This window comes from Oncorhynchus clarkii, chromosome 32 (assembly GCF_045791955.1).
Source record: "Oncorhynchus clarkii lewisi isolate Uvic-CL-2024 chromosome 32, UVic_Ocla_1.0, whole genome shotgun sequence".
NCBI lineage: Eukaryota > Metazoa > Chordata > Actinopteri > Salmoniformes > Salmonidae > Oncorhynchus > Oncorhynchus clarkii.
In genome coordinates this window covers 734463-752685 of record NC_092178.1, presented here as the reverse complement: position 1 = coordinate 752685, position 18223 = coordinate 734463, and the positions used below count along the sequence as shown (strand labels likewise).

General features: G+C 41.3%; 1 protein-coding gene across 1 annotated transcript; it reads right to left on the bottom strand.

The window, feature by feature from the left end:
* Positions 1 to 284: 284 nt before the first annotated feature.
* LOC139392449 (RNA (guanine-7-) methyltransferase) lies at positions 285 to 18191 on the bottom strand. Its single transcript, XM_071140442.1, has 11 exons — positions 18086 to 18191; positions 17327 to 17586; positions 17086 to 17212; positions 16809 to 16931; positions 16457 to 16572; positions 15790 to 15971; positions 12846 to 13010; positions 10827 to 10944; positions 8837 to 8938; positions 7736 to 7769; positions 285 to 1547 (listed from the first exon to the last, which is right to left on the bottom strand). Exons 2-11 carry the CDS (start codon positions 17501 to 17503, stop codon positions 1510 to 1512), a joined length of 1182 nt encoding a protein of 393 aa, XP_070996543.1. The 5' UTR covers positions 17504 to 17586; positions 18086 to 18191; the 3' UTR covers positions 285 to 1509.
* Between the last annotated feature and the right edge of the window lie 32 nt (positions 18192 to 18223).

Sequence of the window (18223 nt, the reverse complement as noted above, 5' to 3'; positions counted from 1 at the left end):
CCCGCCACTAGTGTGTGTGGCCAAAGGGCTCTATTTTCATGTCATCCAACAAATGTCTGGGGTTTGCTAGATCGCATAGGTACTTGGACTGGAACCAGTGCTTTGGTCAAATATTGACCGCTAAATTAATATGATAACATGAATAGCGAACTCCTTTCACAATTTCAAATTCTGATGTCGCAATATACTGCATCATCAGGGGTAGACAACTAGATTTAGCCGCGGGCCCAAAAATACATTGTAATTGAACATGACAATCATTTCATACCTTGATTACATTGAGAGACGATCACATGTTATTTTATTTGTGGGAATACTTTGGAACAGGTTTCCTCAATTCAACTCATTTTAGGTAAATTCCTTGGGGGGGCCAATGGGCCCTGGTCAATAGTAGTGCACAAGATAGAGAATAGACAGAACACATACACCAGGTAATCAACATAGGGTTACATAAAGGTTTGATGTGTTGATCAGGGTGATTACCTGAATCCTAGTTGAGCCTTAAAATACCTCTACAAGGTCATCTTACTTCGAACATGCATTGATCCACTGATCTAATCCTCTTGAAGAATCAATTCAGCAGTGAGACTGGACTGCAGAGAAATAGGCTTCTACCTGGAAATAGTCCAAATCTGGTAGAAATGTGTGTTGGAGCCAGTACCCAAAGCTGCCCATCATTTGCAATTCTGAAATGTGAAAATGTATGACTACTTTGATGCCTGTGCTATGCATCCTTAAATGTCATTTAAGAGTAAGTAACACCCTATTTATTATTTAAGTGATAATGCCCTCAAAGGCAGTGTTTGGAGGATATATTGGCATGAGTGTGTTGTCTCAGGCCAGCAAACCGTGCCAATATACCTTCAAAATACCAGCTTTAAGGGCATTATCACTTAAATAATAAATAGGATGTTATTGAAACTCTTAAAGGACTGTTGAAAACTAAAAGTTAGTCTAAAAAAAGTGAGATAATGTCTAGATACTTTTTATAGTGGAGATCAAGGTTATAAATGGCCTGGCTGGGCTGATGAGACAGGATTGTGCAGTCAGATGGAACGGAGTAAATAAGCATTTTAACGTCATAGATTTAGCCAGTGGTAACTTGTGGAATAGACACCGGCTGGAATGCGCTTTTAACCAATCAGCATTCAGGATTAGACCCACCCGTTGTATAATACACATCACTCCAGTTAAAAGACATCACTAGGTTAAATGACCAGGATAAAGGTGAAGTAAAAACTGGACAGATATGAGCTACAGATGACGACAACAGTCTGGCTGTAGCTGATATAATAAGAACCAGAGGATAGATTGATGGATGGATAGGCAAGACAAGCTTACTCAAACCAATAATATTTCACAACAGGAAAACATTAAAACTACATTTTTTTTACCATGCTCTGCAGTGGGCAGCAAGTCATTTCTTAAAAAAAATCCCCCCCCCAAACATACCAAACAAAAAAACAGTGTAATATTGACGAGTCAACCTGGGGTTCTCTTCTCTGGCATTCAGGACATTTTCTCAAATGCAAACACCAGGTATATGCCTTAGAGAGAGAGATGAAGAGAGAGAGATGGAAGAAAGAGTTAAATTTAACAGGGTCCTCATTAGCTAGTGCAGGAAGAGTATTAAAGAGAGATATTAATCAAACATAATTAAAACAACTCATTAGCAGACAGGCCACTGCAGTGTCACAACCTCAACTCAGAGCAGAAGAATTTGGTCCAACCAAAAATATTGACTTACATGTTCTTGATTAAAAGGCCTAGTGCAGTCAAAAACATGATTTAGCTGTGTTTTATTTATACAGTGCATTCAGAAAATATTCAGACTGCTTCATTTTTTCTACATTGTTACGTTACAGCTTTATTCTAAAATGGATTACATTGTTTTTCCCCCTCATCAATCTACACACAATACCCCATCATGACAAAGCAAAAACAGGTTTGTAGAAATGTTTGTAAATTGATTTTTGTTGTTGTTTTTAAACGTAAGTATTATATTTACACAAGTATTCAGTACTTTGAAGTCTTCTTGGGTATGACACTACAAGCTTGGCACACCTGTATTTGGGGAGTGTATCCTATTCTTCTCTGAAGATCCTCTCAAGTTCTGTAGGGTTGGACACAGCTTTTTACAGGTCTCTCCAGAGATGTTTGATCGGGTTCAAGTCCGGGCTCTGGCTGGGCCACTCAAGGACATTCAGAGTCTTGTCCCGAAGCCACCCCTGCATTCTCTTGGTTGTGTGCTTAGTGTCATTGTCCTGTTGGAAAGTGAACCTTCACTCCAGTCTGAGGTCCTGAGCACTCTGGAGCAGGTTTCATCAAGGACCTCTGTACTTTGCTCCATTCATCTTTCCCTCATCCTGACTAGTCTCCCAGTCCGTGCCACTGAAAAAAATCCCCACTGCATAACGCCGCAACCATCATGAGTCACTGTAGGGATGGTATTGGCCAGGTGATGAGCGGTGCCTGTTTTCCTACAGACGTGACTCTTTGCATTCAGGCCAAAGAGTTCAAACTTGGTTTCATCAGACCAGAGAATCTTGTCTCTCATGGTCAGAGTCCTTTATGTGCCATTTGGCAAACTCCAAGCGTGCGGTCATTTTACTGAGGTGTGGCTTCAGTCTGGCCACTCAACCATGAAGGCCTGATTAATGGAGTGCTGCAGAAATTGTCCTTCTGGAAGGTTCTCGCATCTCCACAGAGGACCTCTGTCATGATCGGGTTCCAAGACACATCCTTGGCCAATGCTGCAGACATTTTGTTGTACCCTTCCCCAGATCTGTGCTTCGACACAATCATGTCTCGGAGCTCTACGGACATTTCCTTCAATCTCATGGCTTGGTTTTTGCTCTGACATGACCTGTCAACTGTGGAACCTCAGACAGGTGTCCCAAATCATGTCCAATCAATTGAATTTACCAAAGGTGGACTCCAATCAGGTTGTAGAAACATCTCATGAATGATCAATGGAAATAGGATGCACCTGAGCTCAATTTGGAGTCTCATAGCAACGGGTCTGAATACGTAAATAAGGTCTGTTTATTTGTAATAAATGTGCAAAAATGTCCCAAAATCTGTTCTCGATTTTGTAATTATGGGGTATTGTGTGTAGATTGATGAAGGAAAACCATGAATTTAATACATATTAAAATAAGGCTGCAACGTAAGAAAGTGAAAAAAAAGTGAAGGGGTCTGAATACTTTCCGATTGCACTGTATGTCCACACTGAGGATGGAATAATACTGCGAAAATGATAAAGGCCCTTTTAGTTTAGGAGCTGTTTGAAAAGACTGCCTATAATTTCAGCCTGTTTAGGTGGGATGGAGTTTTGACCTGCCTGGTGCCATCACCTGGCAGTGAATTAGTTAATAGACCAATAAGAGAGTTCCAAACCCCTCTGCCAATAACAGCTAGTTTTCAGTTTTCAGACCACTCCCAAACAATCCTAGCTAAATTCTTGCTTGAGAAATTGCTCTTTGCTAAGAAACTATTTTTAGTTTTTATTCAAATGGTCATGAAGTAACAATCACAGTAAGGTTATGGGATGTTAACGTTTAACCGTTAATTGGTTAGCTGCTGAAAATACATTACACCGGTCAGTCTATAGTGTTCATTTGCATAATTTAGTGGAATTAAATTGGCGCGCGTGTATTTTCATTAGTCTTCATGATTCTTGTTTATCAAACAGCATACACAGCCTAGTTTGAGGAGCACCTGTCAGACAGCGTGATAGCAACTCCTTAAAATGCTGGTACTGGTGTTAAACATGTGCTTTTAAGCACAGTCAATGCACAACAAATAATTCTAAATGTATGTTAAAAACTGTTTTGATGGTCACGATTTAAGAGGTACTATTTTTATTTCTCAAGCTCAACTCATAATTAAAGCGATTCATTTATAAAAGACAATCCCAGCATTTATCTCCTGTTCTATTGGTTTTCATATCAACTTTCTTTCTTTGAGATCATAGTAGAAGAACACTCAAAGCCTCAAAGATTATCCAATTAACAAGCCAGTTAGCTACCACATACATGTATTGTCAAACTGTAAACAGAGTAGCAGAAACAAAACGTGTGAAGCCTTTACTACAGAAAATATTAAAACAACAGACCAATTTGTGAAATTGTTCATCTGACATGTGGTTGCTTGAGGCTCACAGAATCAGTAGGCTATTAAACACTCACTCAAACAGAAGCAGGTTGGGTCCTATTTCTGTAGATATGCAGTACCAGTCAAAGGTTTGGACACTAACCTCAATCAAGGCTTTTTATTTTTACCCTGTCCTACATCGTAGAATTTAAAAAAGCAACAATATTAAAAAGGTTCATTGCAGCCGCTTTAATCTCAATAGCAAATAATTTCTGGGTAACGATTAAGTACACTACATGATCAAAAGTATCTGGACATCTGCACATCGAACCTCTCATTCCAAGATCATGGGCATTAATATGGAGTTGGTCCCCCCTTTGCTGCTATAACAGCCTCAACTCTTCTGGGAAGGCTTTCCACTAGATGTTGGAACGTTGCTGCAGGGACTTGCTTCCATTCAGCCACAAAAGCATTAGTGAGGTCTGGCACTGATGTTGAGCAATTAGGCCTGGCTCGCAGTCAGCCTTCCAATTCAACCCAAAGATGTTCGATGGAGTTGATGTCAGGGCTCTGGGCAGGCCAGTCAAGTTCTTCCACACCGATCTCGACAAACCATTTCTGTATGGACCTCGCTTTGTGCATGGGGGTATTGTCATGCTGAAACAGGAAAGGGCCTTCCCCAAACTGTTGCCACAAAGCTGGTAGCACAGAATCGTCTATGTCATTGTATGCTGTAGCGTTGAAATTTCCCTTCCCTGGAACTAAGTGGCCAAGCCCGAACCATGAAAAACAGCCCCAAACAATTATTCCTCCTCCACCAAACTTTACAGTTGGCACTATGCATTTGGTCAGGTAGCATTTTCCTGGCATCCGCCAAACCCTGCTTCATCCATTGGACTGCCAGATGGTGAAGCGTGATTCTTCACTCAAGAGAACGCGCCTCCACTGGTCCAGAGTGCAATGGCGGCGATGTCAGTTCTTGTGCTAACGTTGCTTCCAGAGGTAGTTTGGAACTCAGTAGTGAGTGTCGCAACCGAGGACAGACCATTTTTACGTTTCAACTTCACAATAACAGCACTTACAGATGACTATTCCACTGGCAATGTTTGTCTATGGAGATTGCATGGCTGTGAGCTCGATTTTATACACCTGTCAGTAACTGGTGTGGCTGAAACAGCAGAAACCACTAATGTGAAGGGGTGTCCACATACTTGTATATATAGTGTACCTTACTGCGATTTTGACCAATTTAATTGAAAACAAAGAAACAAAAATAGCTTCTTAGCAAGAGCAATTTCTCAAGCAAGAATTTTGCTATGACTGTCTGTTAGTGATCTGAGTGGGGAGGGGAAAACCAAAAACTAGCTGTTATTGGCAGAGAGGTTTGGAACTCTTATTGGTCTATAAATTAATTTACCGGCTGGTGATGTTACTGTTGGCTCAGCCCTAATTTAAGTGCTCTCGGTCACCTCTGGCCGCATGGCCAAGGACCAGTCAGCCATCCCACCCTCTGACGTTAGCCAACCTAGCTAATCAAAAATGTTCATTGATTAACCTCAGCTTGACTACCACCATATAGCTATTTATATACAGTAGCCTAGGTTTGTTTCATACACTTCTATTTGGGTTGAAAAGTTACACCTTCAAATGTTCTAAATGGAATGAAACCCCAGTGTTCTGTCTCTTATCGTATCCATCCAGGAATTCTCATTTCCTAGGTCTTTTGGCCTATTAGGCATCTCATTTTTCATGCTTGGTCTTGTAAGTTAACCTAGGACCTATACTGAACATATAAGCACAACACGCAACAATGATTTTTTTTTACTGAGTTACACTCAACAGTCAATTGAAATAAATTCATTAGGCCCTAATCTATAGATTTCACATGACTGGGAAAACAGATATGAATCTGTTGGTCACAGACACCTTAAAAAAAAAGTAGGGGCGTGGATCAGAAAACCAGTCAGTATCTGGCGTGACCTCCATTTGCCTCATGCAGCGTGACATCTCCACATAGCGAGTTGATCAGGCTGTTGATTGTGGCCTCTTGTCCCCCTCCTCTTTAATGTGCGAAAGGAACTGGAACAAGCGGTTTTACACGTCAATCCAGAGCATCCCAAACATGGGTGAGATGTCTGGTGAGTATGCAGGCCATGGAAGAACTGGGGCATTTTCAGCTTCCAGGAATTGTGTACAGATCCTTGCAACATGGGACTATGCATTACCATGCTGAAACATGAGGTGATGGCGGCGGATGAATGGCCAGATCTCGTCACGGTGTCTCTGAGCATTCACTTTTCCAACGATAAAATGCAAAGGTGTTTGTTGTCCGTAGCTTATGCCTGCCCATAAAACAACCCCACCGCCACCATGGAACACTCTATTCACAACGTTGACATCAGCAAACCGCTCGTCCACACAACGCCAATCACACTGTCTGAGGTTGTGAGGCCGGTTGAACGTACTGCCAAATTCTCTAAAAAGACATTGGAGGCAGTTTATGGAAGAGAAATTAACCTTCCATTCTCTGGCAACAGCTCTGGTAGACAGTCCTGCAGTCAGCATGCCAATTGCACACTCCCTCAAAACTTGAGACATCTGTGGCATTGTGTTGTGACAAAACTGTATATTTTAGTGGCCTTGTCCCCAGCACAAGGTGCACTTGTGTAATAATCATTCTGTTTAATTAGGTGGATGGATTATCAAGAAGCTGACAGGTGTGTCATATCTTGGCAAAGGAGAAATGCTCACTAACAGGGATGTAAATTAATTTGTGGACAAAATTTGAGTGAAATCAGCTTTTTGTGGATATGGAACATTTCTGGGATAATTTATTTCAGCTCATGAAACATGGTACCAACACTTTACATGTTGTGTTCATATTTTTGTTCAGTGTATATGTCTATAAATATGCTTTGTATGTGTATCCATTCATTTGACTAAGTTATTAAATAATACAAAGCTTTGATATTTGCTTCTCATGACCATTTCTTGATCTTTGTCGGCAAAAGCATAATACTTGAATGCGCATGGTTTTACTATAATGTTAAAAGGAATCAGATAGACTTTAATTATATTAATTGGATAGTCGATTCATGGGTCATATGTGAGTTATATAATATACACATATCAAAGATGACCCCACTACATCACCAGGCCAAAATGCCACCCCGCCAAAACAGGCTGAAATTTCAAGCAGTCTTTTCAAACAGCTCTTATACCATATACTTTTCACAATGTCACAGTATCACTCCAACCTCAGTGTGGACATATATATGAAAGTGACATTTTTGAGTGCACTGGGCCTTTAAAGTTTTATATTGTCCTATACGAGATTCTGTAGAGAAATCATTATGACAGTACTATGCCTAATATCCACGACCAAGCTAACAATTAATAACACCACTGCGTTGTCTCTAAACCAGAAAGACTATTGAAGTAAACATTATGTAATATACATTCATCTTTACATCTCTAGCTGTGAAACAATACATTTCAGCCTTTACTGACATTTATTACACTGTAAAATTAGATTAGAAACAGTAGATTAATACTTAGAATTATATCCTGAACTAATGACTAATACTGTTAGTAGAAGCAGTTAACAGGACAGGTTAGAAACCAAACCCATGGTACATACTTGTTGCCTCCCACTCAGACTTGCTCAATGTTCCCTGTACAGAACAGACAAGAGGCAATACAGAATGGTCACACGGCTGTTTCTGAACATGATCAAGTATTGAATATTCTAATGTTTCTGAACATGGTCAAGTATTAGATAGTATAATGTTCATTCTAAAACACTGTCCTTAGGTACCATGAAAGACTCTTGATTAGAAATGCATCTATTAAATGTGTGTAAACTTTCACTGACTGCATCATTAACATTTCTTTAAGGGGCAATCTGCACTTCCAACAACAACAACAAAGCCCATCCCTCCACTTGTTTTGGTAAAAATATGAGGGATGGGGCTGGAGAAAAGTAACCACAAAAAGAGACAGATCTATGGATCCAAGGGCTGATCATCCATGAGATCAAAAGTATAGTTTTAACCAGGTTTGGGGGCTATAGTGTGTTTGTTGACAATTTCATTATTTACCTTAGAGAAAACAAGGCAGTATTTTGGGTTCTGATGGGGTAGGACAGTTGAACTAATCTCATGAGGCATTTATATGTTATATTCTTCAAGAATCAATGGTTATAGCATTAATTTAACAGTCCAAATATGTATTTAAATAGCAGATTGCCCCTTTAAATAAAGTAGTTTCACAAAAGCTAAAAGGTTCAAAGTGATATCTCATGGTAATCTTAGCTTCCCCTAAGATTTATTTTAGCAGCAGAGACATAGTTGCCGTAGGGGAGGGGGGGGGGGGGGGGGGGAATGGCATGGTTTTAGAGGCCCTCTTGGCTGCGGAGATGAAATTGTAATGTTTTAAAACAAATTTACTGCAATTGTACACATTTTGCAGTGTTCTTATGCTGTCTGAGTGACTCAAACATTTTCAATAAATCAATGGATGCCATGAAATGTGTTTTATAGACTCTCCCTGACTGTCTTTTATTTTGGTGATTGTTAGTTCTTGAAGATGATCATATTGAAAAATATATTGTTCCGTTATCTTTTCTACATACTTTGGTGGTTTAAGTTTACACTGAAAACACTGCATCTAAATATCTATTGTAGTCATGGAGTTGTGCTTGTCAATATGAAAACAGGTCCCCAGACATTCATTCTCTTACCAACGGCAGCCTGACATTAGGGCTGTCAGCCTTCTCCTTGGCGTGATCATAATCATCAAGGTTGTCTGAGGATGACTTGTTCTTGTTGTCTGTCGGGAAAGACTGACACAACAACACAATTACAGCAACTTCCAAGTTCTATTGAGCCAGGTTGAGTCACAACGTGTGGCCGTAGACTCTGCGGGTCTATAATACACTCCGGATACATGAAGAGACTTGTCCTTGGTTACTGATGTTAAGAACACCTCTTTCTCTGCGGAGGTCCTAAACAGGGACATGATCAATTTGAAGGCTGTCGCTCCAGGCTAGTGAAGACTTGATCTTGTTTCCAGATGCTACACAGACACACGCTATCTGAAGAACGAACTAATCCTCATGTCAACAGCTATGGGACATCATTGAAACATAAAAAGTTTGCTTTAATAAATTAGTGTGACCTTTGTATTGCATTCACCTAAAGTACAGCTTTTCTGTCCAGATTGGAACTGTGTTACCTTCACTTCATATCATTAACAGAGGTACTGGTGTGTCTGTACCAGAGAGAGCCATATCATTAACAGAGGTACTGGTGTGTCTGTACCTGAGAGTCATCATACATTTTATATTTGAGATTCTTCAAGTAGCCACCCTTTGTCTTGATAACTTTGCACACTCTTGGCATTCTCACAACCAGCTTTATGAGGTAGTCACCTGGAATGCATTTCAATTAACAGGTCTGCCTTGGTAAAAGTTCATTTGTGGAATTTCTTTCCTTCTTAATGCGTTTGAGCCAATCATTTGCGTTGTGACAAGGTAGGGATGGTATACAGAAGATAGGTCTATTTGGTAAAATATTATGACAAGATCAGCTCAAATAAGCAATGAGAAACTATAGTTCATCATTACTTTAGGAAAAAGGTCAGTGAATCTGGAAAATATCAAGAACTTTGAAAGGTTCTTCAAGTGCAGTCGCAAAAACCATCAAGCGCTATAATGAAACTGGTTCTCATGAGGACCATCACAGGAAAGGAAGACCCATATTTACCTCTGCAGAGGATAAGTTCAGTAGAGTTAACTGCACATCAGATTGCATCCCAAATAAATGATTCACAGAGTTCAAGTAAGAGACACATCAACTGTTCAGAAGAGACCGCGTGAATCAGGCCTTCATGGTCAAATTGCTGCAAAGAAACCACTACTAAAGGACACCAATAAGAAGAAGAGACTTGCTTTGGCCAAGAAACACAAGCAATTAGACCGGTGGAAATCTGTCCTTTGGTCTGATGAGTCCACATTTGGGATTTGATTCCAGCAGCCATGTCTATGTGAGAAGCAGAGAAGTTTAAATTATTATCTCCACATGTGTGGTTCCCACCGTGAAGCAGGGAGGAGGTGTGATGGTGCTTTGCTGGTGACACTGTCAGTCATTAATTTAGAATTCATGGCACACTTAACCAGCATGGCTACCACATCATTCTGCAGCGATACGCCATCCCATCTGGTTTGCGATTAGGGGGACTATCATTTGTTTTTCAACAGTTTCTCAACAGGACAATGACCCAACACACCTCCAGGCTATTTTACCAAGAAGGAGCGTGATGGAGTGCTGCATCAGATGACCTGGCCTCCACAGTCACCCTACAACCCAATTGAGATGGTTTGGGATGAGTTGGACCGCAGAGTGAAGGAAAAGCAGCCAACAAGTGCTCAGCATATGTGGGAACTCCTTCAAGACTATTAGAAAATAATTCCAGGTGAAGCTGGTAGAGAGAATGCCAAGAGTGTGCAAAGCTGTCAAGGCAAAAGGTGGCTACTTTGAAGAATCTCAAATATATTTTCCATTTGTTTAACAGTTTTTTGGTTACTACATGATTCCATGAGTGCCATTTCATAGTTTTGATGTCTTCACTATTAATTTTACAATGTAGAAAATAGTCAAGAAAAAGTCAAGAAAAACCCTTGAATGACTAGGTGTCCAAACTTTAGACTGGTAGTGTATATTGATCCCCACCTCCAGCGCTTGCATCCTCTGCATCAACATCTTGTGCTGGTCGTTCTTTATGTGCTCCTCAAAGAACTGGGAGAACGTTTTCTTAAACACCAGACGCATGTTGTACTTCTTGGCCATCCTGTCAATAGAACACACTAGTTTAGCTCTCTGGTGATATTACAAAGTATATTTACAAGAATCTCAGACATTGTGACACTTGGGATCATAACATAGAACAACTACAACATTTATTTACCATTGAATATAAAGACGTTATCAATGTAAGCATTATTTTTGTGAGGTCAAGTTTTGCCAGGTGCATGACTGATTCCATGTCATACTTTGTCCACCATCTTCTGGTATCTTCTAATATTACAATATGACTAAAATACCAAGTCAAGACAGTTCCCTGCCTTCCTACAAAATGTTAAAAACAAATGTTATGCCCAGGGGTTGGAACCGGTTACCAGTTCAGGGAACAGAACAGAAAAACGAAAAATAAAATGTTTAAGGAAGTGAAACAGAACTTGGAATGAAAGTCATCCATACCGTGATTTTAAAAGCATGGAAACCTGTTAATACCAATATTTTAAAAGCATGGGAACCTGTTAATTCCAATATTTTAAAAGCATGGGAACCTGTTAATTCCGATATTTTAAAAGCATGGGAACCTGTTAATTCCAATATTTTAAAAGCATGGGAACCTGTTAATTCCGATATTTTACAAGCATGGGAACCTGTTAATTCCGATATTTTACATTCCATAAATGTTTTTCTAGTCCCCCCCAAAAAAGCCCTCGCCGTCTCACTGAGAAACATATTCTAGTGTCCGCAGTCTGAACATCTGCTCTAGTATGTGTGGTGTTAAGGCTACTGTAGCCCCCCCCCCCCCCCCCTCTGAAGCCCAGGCTACTGTACTGACGTTACAAGCTTCATTATTAGCTAGAGTATTAGCTAGAGTAGAATGGATTCACTTTTTCAATGTTAGTTAAAGATACTATAGGCCTAGTTCACATTTTATGTTGGATTATTATTATTAAAAAGGTAAGACGTGTTTTTAATTCTGGTGCCGCTCTGCATACACAAGCTTGTTAGATAGCCGTAGCTTGTTAGATAGCCGTAGCTTGTTAGATAGCCGTAGCTTGTTAGATAGCCGTAGCTTGTTTGATAGCCGTAGCTTGTTTGATAGCCGTAGCTTGTTTGATAGCCGTAGCTTGTTTGATAGCCGTAGCTTGTTTGATAGCCGTAGCTTGTTTGATAGCCGTAGCTTGTTTGATAGCCGTAGCTTGTTTGATAGCTGTAGCTTGTTTGATAGCTGTAGCTTGTTAGATAGCTGTAGCTTGTTAGATAGCTGTAGCTTGTTAGATAGCTGTAGCTTGTTAGATAGCTGTAGCTTGTTAGATAGCTGTAGCTTGTTAGATAGCTGTAGCTTGTTAGATAGCTGTAGCTTGTTAGATAGCTGTAGCTTGTTAGATAGCTGTAGCTTGTTAGATAGCTGTAGCTTGTTAGATAGCTGTAGCTTGTTAGATAGCTGCAGCTTGTTAGATAGCTGTAGCTTGTTAGATAGCTAGCTCAAAGGACATTCAAAGTTCCTCCAAAGAAGCTGCTCCTCTGTAGGTCCTAATTCAGATAATGCATGTCATAACATGCCCAGCACTTCAAGCCTCCTCCTCAACACGCTCTCACTCTCTTCCCATCCGCAAAGTTTCAGTCGCATCTTGCGCCATAGGCTACACTTCTGTTCAACACACATGTAAACAACTAGCTTGCCTTCTCTATCCGCACTGATTGGTGAAGTAATTTAACAAGGTAACTGTAAAAAACGTAATTTCACAGGTTAATATACACCAGTACTTTTTGGGGGGGGTTTGAACAGGTCCAGAACTTTATTTTGCTGGTCGGAACAGTGTAAAGGCCAAACCAAATGGTGGTTCTGTTCAGAATGAAACGATTGGAAATGAATCAGTTCCAACCCCTGGTAAAGACATTCAATTTTCACAAGCAAGTGGATTCACTTGACCAAAATGTCACAACACTTACTCTTCAAACAGAGGGAAGTAAACCAGGAACTCTGGGACATTGACCACCCCCTCCAGATTAAAGTCATACTGACAACCGAACAGAGGGTAGTCTCCCTTCTTCTGAAACGTCACGCTGAACACCTCGTTACCAAAGGAGTTAGAGTCTAAGGTCTCCACACGCTTCCTGAAGGGGAAAAGAACACAAGCCATCAAGTCTATCAATCATGTCATCAAGCCACTGACAGTAACCATTAGACCAGCAGGTAGATACCATGTCATCAAGCCACTGACAGTAACCATCAGACCAGCAGGTTGATACCATATCATCAAGCCACTGACAGTAACCGTCAGGTTGATATCATGTCATCAAGACACTGACAGTAACCATCAGGTTGATACCATGTTATCAAGCCACTGACAGTAACCATCAGGATGATATCATGTCATCAAGCCATTGACAGTAACCATCACACCAGCAGGTTGATATGTCATCAAGCCACTGACAGTAACCATCAGACCAGCAGGTAGAGATCATGTGATCAAGACACTGACAGTAACCATCAGGTTGATACCATGTTATCAAGCCACTGACAGTAACCATCAGGATGATATCATGTCATCAAGCCATTGACAGTAACCATCACACCAGCAGGTTGATATGTCATCAAGCCACTGACAGTAACCATCAGACCAGCAGGTAGAGATCATGTGATCAAGCCACTGACAGTAACCATCAGACCAGCAGGTAGAGATCATGTCATCAAGCCACTGACAGTAACCATCAGGTCGATACCATGTCATCAAGCCACTGACAGTAACAATTAGACCAGCAGGTAGATATCATGTCATCAAGCCACTGACAGTAACCATCAGACCAGCAGGTTGAAATGTCATCAAGCCACTGACAGTAACCATCAGACCAGCAGGTTGATACCATGTCATCAAGCCACTGACAGTAACCATCAGGTAGATATCATGTCACCAAGCCACTGACAGTAACCATCAGGGAGATACCATGTCATTAAGCCACTGACAGTAACCATCAGACCAGCAGGTTGATACCATGTCATCAAGCCACTGACAGTAACCATCAGACCAGCAGGTTGATACCATGTCATCAAGCTACTGACAGTAACCATCAGACCAGCAGGTTGATACCATGTCATCAAGCCACTGACAGTAACCATCAGACCAGCAGGTTGAAATGTCATCAAGCCACTGACAGTAACCATCAGACCAGCAGGTTGATACCATGTCACCAAGCCACTGACAGTAACCATCAGGGAGATACCATGTCATTAAGCCACTGACAGTAACCATCAGACCAGCAGGTTGATACCATGTCATCAAGCCACTGACAGTAACCATCAGACCAGCAGGTTGATACCATGTCATCAAGCTACTGACAGTAACCATCAGACCAGCAGGTTGATACCATGTCATCAAGCCACTGACAGTAACCATCAGATCAGCAGGTTGAAATGTCATCAAGCCACTGACAGTAACCATGAGGTAGATATCATGTCACCAAGCCACTGACAGTAACCATCAGGTAGATACCATGTCATCAAGCCACTGACAGTAACCATCAGGTAGATATCATGTCACCAAGCCACTGACAGTAACCATCAGGTAGATACCATGTCATCAAGCCACTGACAGTAACCATCAGGTAGATATCATGTCACCAAGCCACTGACAGTAACCATCAGGTAGATATCATGTCACCAAGCCACTGACAGTAACCATCAGGTAGATACGATGTCATCAAGCCACTGACAGTAACCATCAGACCAGCAGGTAGATATCATGTCACCAAGCCACTGACAGTAACCATCAGGTAGATATCATGTCACCAAGCCACTGACAGTAACCATCAGGTAGATACGATGTCATCAAGCCACTGACAGTAACCATCAGACCAGCAGGTAGATATGTCATCAAGCCACTGACAATATCCTCAGTCAAAGGCTGTGAGTATCACTACATACAGTAAAGTGGTTCCTGAGACATTAAACACTGCTCAAGGCATTGAGAGATCTAATAATCTACGCAGAATGGCTCAATGGTGAACGTGCAAAAAAAAGTCAGAATTCAGATGCCATTGTTTTAGCACTACCCACCGAGTTCGTAAGCTACAGTGTGCGACATGGTTCAAATGTGCCAATATATCAGCACAAGCTACCTTTTAGTTTTTTTCAAATTGCCGGCATCTTGAAGCTGAAATTGGTATCATGTATATGGTGCAAATGCCCATATATATATATTTTTTTTAAAACACACCACACACACTACTAACCAGGTTTCCACCAACCCTTTAATGCGAGTAAAGTATGTTGGAAGAATAAAATGTCACGATAGGCCTCAGAAAGAGCACGTCGGTAAACTTTCCAAATGTCGACCAAACAAAATACACTTTTTGTCTCTAAAATGAATTATGCGAGAAATAGTGGTGGAACTGCTTTTACGGGCAAACATTGATAATAAGCATTTAATTGAAGTAAACTTGGGAGTCACGGGATATGTTGTGTAGTCCTCCCACTATGACTCGTCAGGAAACCATGCAGTTTACAAGGCTACAGATGAAACAAGTTGAGATGAACTTCACAGGGTGGTGAAAGTTCCTGGTGATGAGCTAGATGCTTCTTTCCAATAAATATTGAGGGTCTTATTCTGGTGACATGATGAGCGATGCTTGACTGCCGTTTGACTAATATAAATGGCCATAATATCATGTAGGTATCCTTCCCAACCTCTGCCAGCCGTTGGCACACACGCTATATAATCAAACTAAATTTGTGACAAAAGCATCAGTTGTCTCAATTTGAAAATGCAATGGAAACCCATAACATTTGTTTTTGGTACTGAAATTAAACGTAAAAGTAATTTTTTATGTGCACTATGTCATCACGCACAGCCATTTCAAATATGTCTGGTGTGGTGCCTATGAAGTATCTACTTACACCAGTTCATATGCATCTGGTGTGGTGCCTATGAAGTATCCTCCTGGTCTCAGCCTCTCACAGGCGTTCTTCAACATCAGGTCCGCCTGCTGCTGAGTCTCAAAGGAGTAGTGGTACACAAACTGACAGCTGGTCACATCAAACTCCATCTTAGGATCCTTCAGCTTGTCTGTCAGCAGCTCCTGAAGAAAGAGGGGAAACAGATTAAATACCACCATGCAATGTTGGTGGTATCAAGAGGTTGGAAGAATGTTGTGAATGAATGGTGCCTCTACACCGGGCAATGTGACACGGTGCCTCTACACCGGGCAATGTGACACGGTGCCTCTACACCGGGCAATGTGACACGGTGCCTCTACACCGGGCAATGTGACACGGTGCCTCTACACCGGGCAATGTGACATGGTGTCTCTACACTGGGCAATGTGACATGGTGTCTCTACACTGGGCAATGTGACATGGTGTCTCTACACTGGGCAATGTGAAACGGTGCCTCTACACTGGGCAATGTGACACGGTGCCTCTACACTGGGATAATGTATGAGTGAAAGTTACATTTATTTCTGCACACAGAACATTGTGATATTCTGATTTTCTAGTTTTTACAGACCAAAACAAATGACCACTTTGTGTTGTATGTGTAGAGAGAGGCTGTGTCTGTGTGTACCTTGGTACAGTCGGCTGTGATGAACTCTGCAGAGAAGATACGCTCGTTAGGATGACCCCTCTTCCTCATATACTCATAACGAACCTGGCACTGCTCCACTGACACTGCTGCTATGTCTGAGAACACAACATGAAAAATAAACAGTAGTTCACCCCAAGGCTTCTTTTCAACAGGCCTTCCCCCATTTCTCATGTCCTCTGTACCTACTGCTCAGAACACCAGCGAGGAGAGGACACAAGCAATCGAGGGAAGACTGAGAAAGATCTTAGATGTGGTTGGGAACAAGCTTTTTGTAATCATGCTGACTGTTACTCAGACAGAAAAAAATGGCTAAATATTGTCCTGTCCCTACCTGCACAGACCAACCGGCTAATGTGTCCTTTCCTCCACTTGAGCAGGTCTCCACCTTTCCCACAGCCCAGATCCAGAACAGACAGCTCTCTGCGGCTCTGACGTACCGTGTCCAGGATCTCACCTGGGAGGATGGGAGGGACCACTAGTTTACAAGATATCATAACCACAAAGATAAAGACTAACTGAGTGCAAACTCGCCCGGAGGAATCTTCTGTATTTAAATCAGCTAGCAGATGAACAGTGGAAACATTTTTAATAGTAATTTAGAATCTCACCAATTAGAACACTTTTAAGCCAGTTGTTGAAATTCCTCATGTAGAATATTCTGCTCTGGCTCCTGGCAGCGAGGCCGGTCTCCTGGAGCGTGTTGTAGTGGGTCGCCACCTTCTCTCCATGACCATGCTGGTAAATGGGGTGGGGGGGAGAGATCGAGAGAGGGAGATGATTCACTGATATCTCATTCAATAGTTATCTAATTAATCAGTTCAGATCCTTTCTAATTCATCCATTTCTTACCTGTGTCTTAGTTGGAGAGCAGTCATCCTCTTCCTCATCGTCATGCTTCCTCTTGGTGGTAGACTTCTGTCCTGTACTGGACCCACTGTTTCGGTCTGCACTGGAAGACAGATGCCCATTCCCACCCTCTCCTGTCTCTGTCTTGGACAGGTCCACAGCCTGATCAACCTCTGCCATCTCCACTGGTCAGAGAAGAGTCAACTTTGGCAGGAGTGTTTTGTCAAAATAATTGCAATGGCACGTTCAACTTCAGTAAATTTCTGCAAATAATTTGTAAAATCAAGAGATGTTATTTACTTTCACAGAACAAGGTAGCTAAGGTTATATGCTAGTGAAATGCATCTTCTAAGCTAACATTACTGGTACTTGGTTTTTCAAATGTATCTAAATTATTTAGCTAGTTAGACAGTATGAAAGTGCCAGTTGAAAGCTGTTTGTGTTCTGTATATGAGATGAGCAGCTTCTGAACTGGAAAAAGATCAATAACAACAATGTGTAACTTAGTTTGAGTGGAAGTAGCACCAGCTAGCTGGTTACAGTAGCAAGCTAACTGGCTAAGAATATTTCATCCTGGATAGCATCATTTGCACATATGAAAAACACACTTTACAAGTCGCTTGGTGCAAAGAGCAAAGTACAATGTAATTATTTAAACGTGTTGAAAACATTATGGGGAAAAAAAGCTAGCTAACGAACGGCACTGTACATTTAGCTACAAGACCGCATAACAATGTTAAAAACCACAGTGTTCACACTCACTTGAGTTTTCCGCCATTAAGCGTTTGCGACGGTCGTCATTTTGTAGTTTCCAACACCAAAATATACGGTATCCCGCACCCTACTGGCCCGGAGTGTGATGGATGCTTTTTGATGACTGACTGCTGTTATGTAACATTA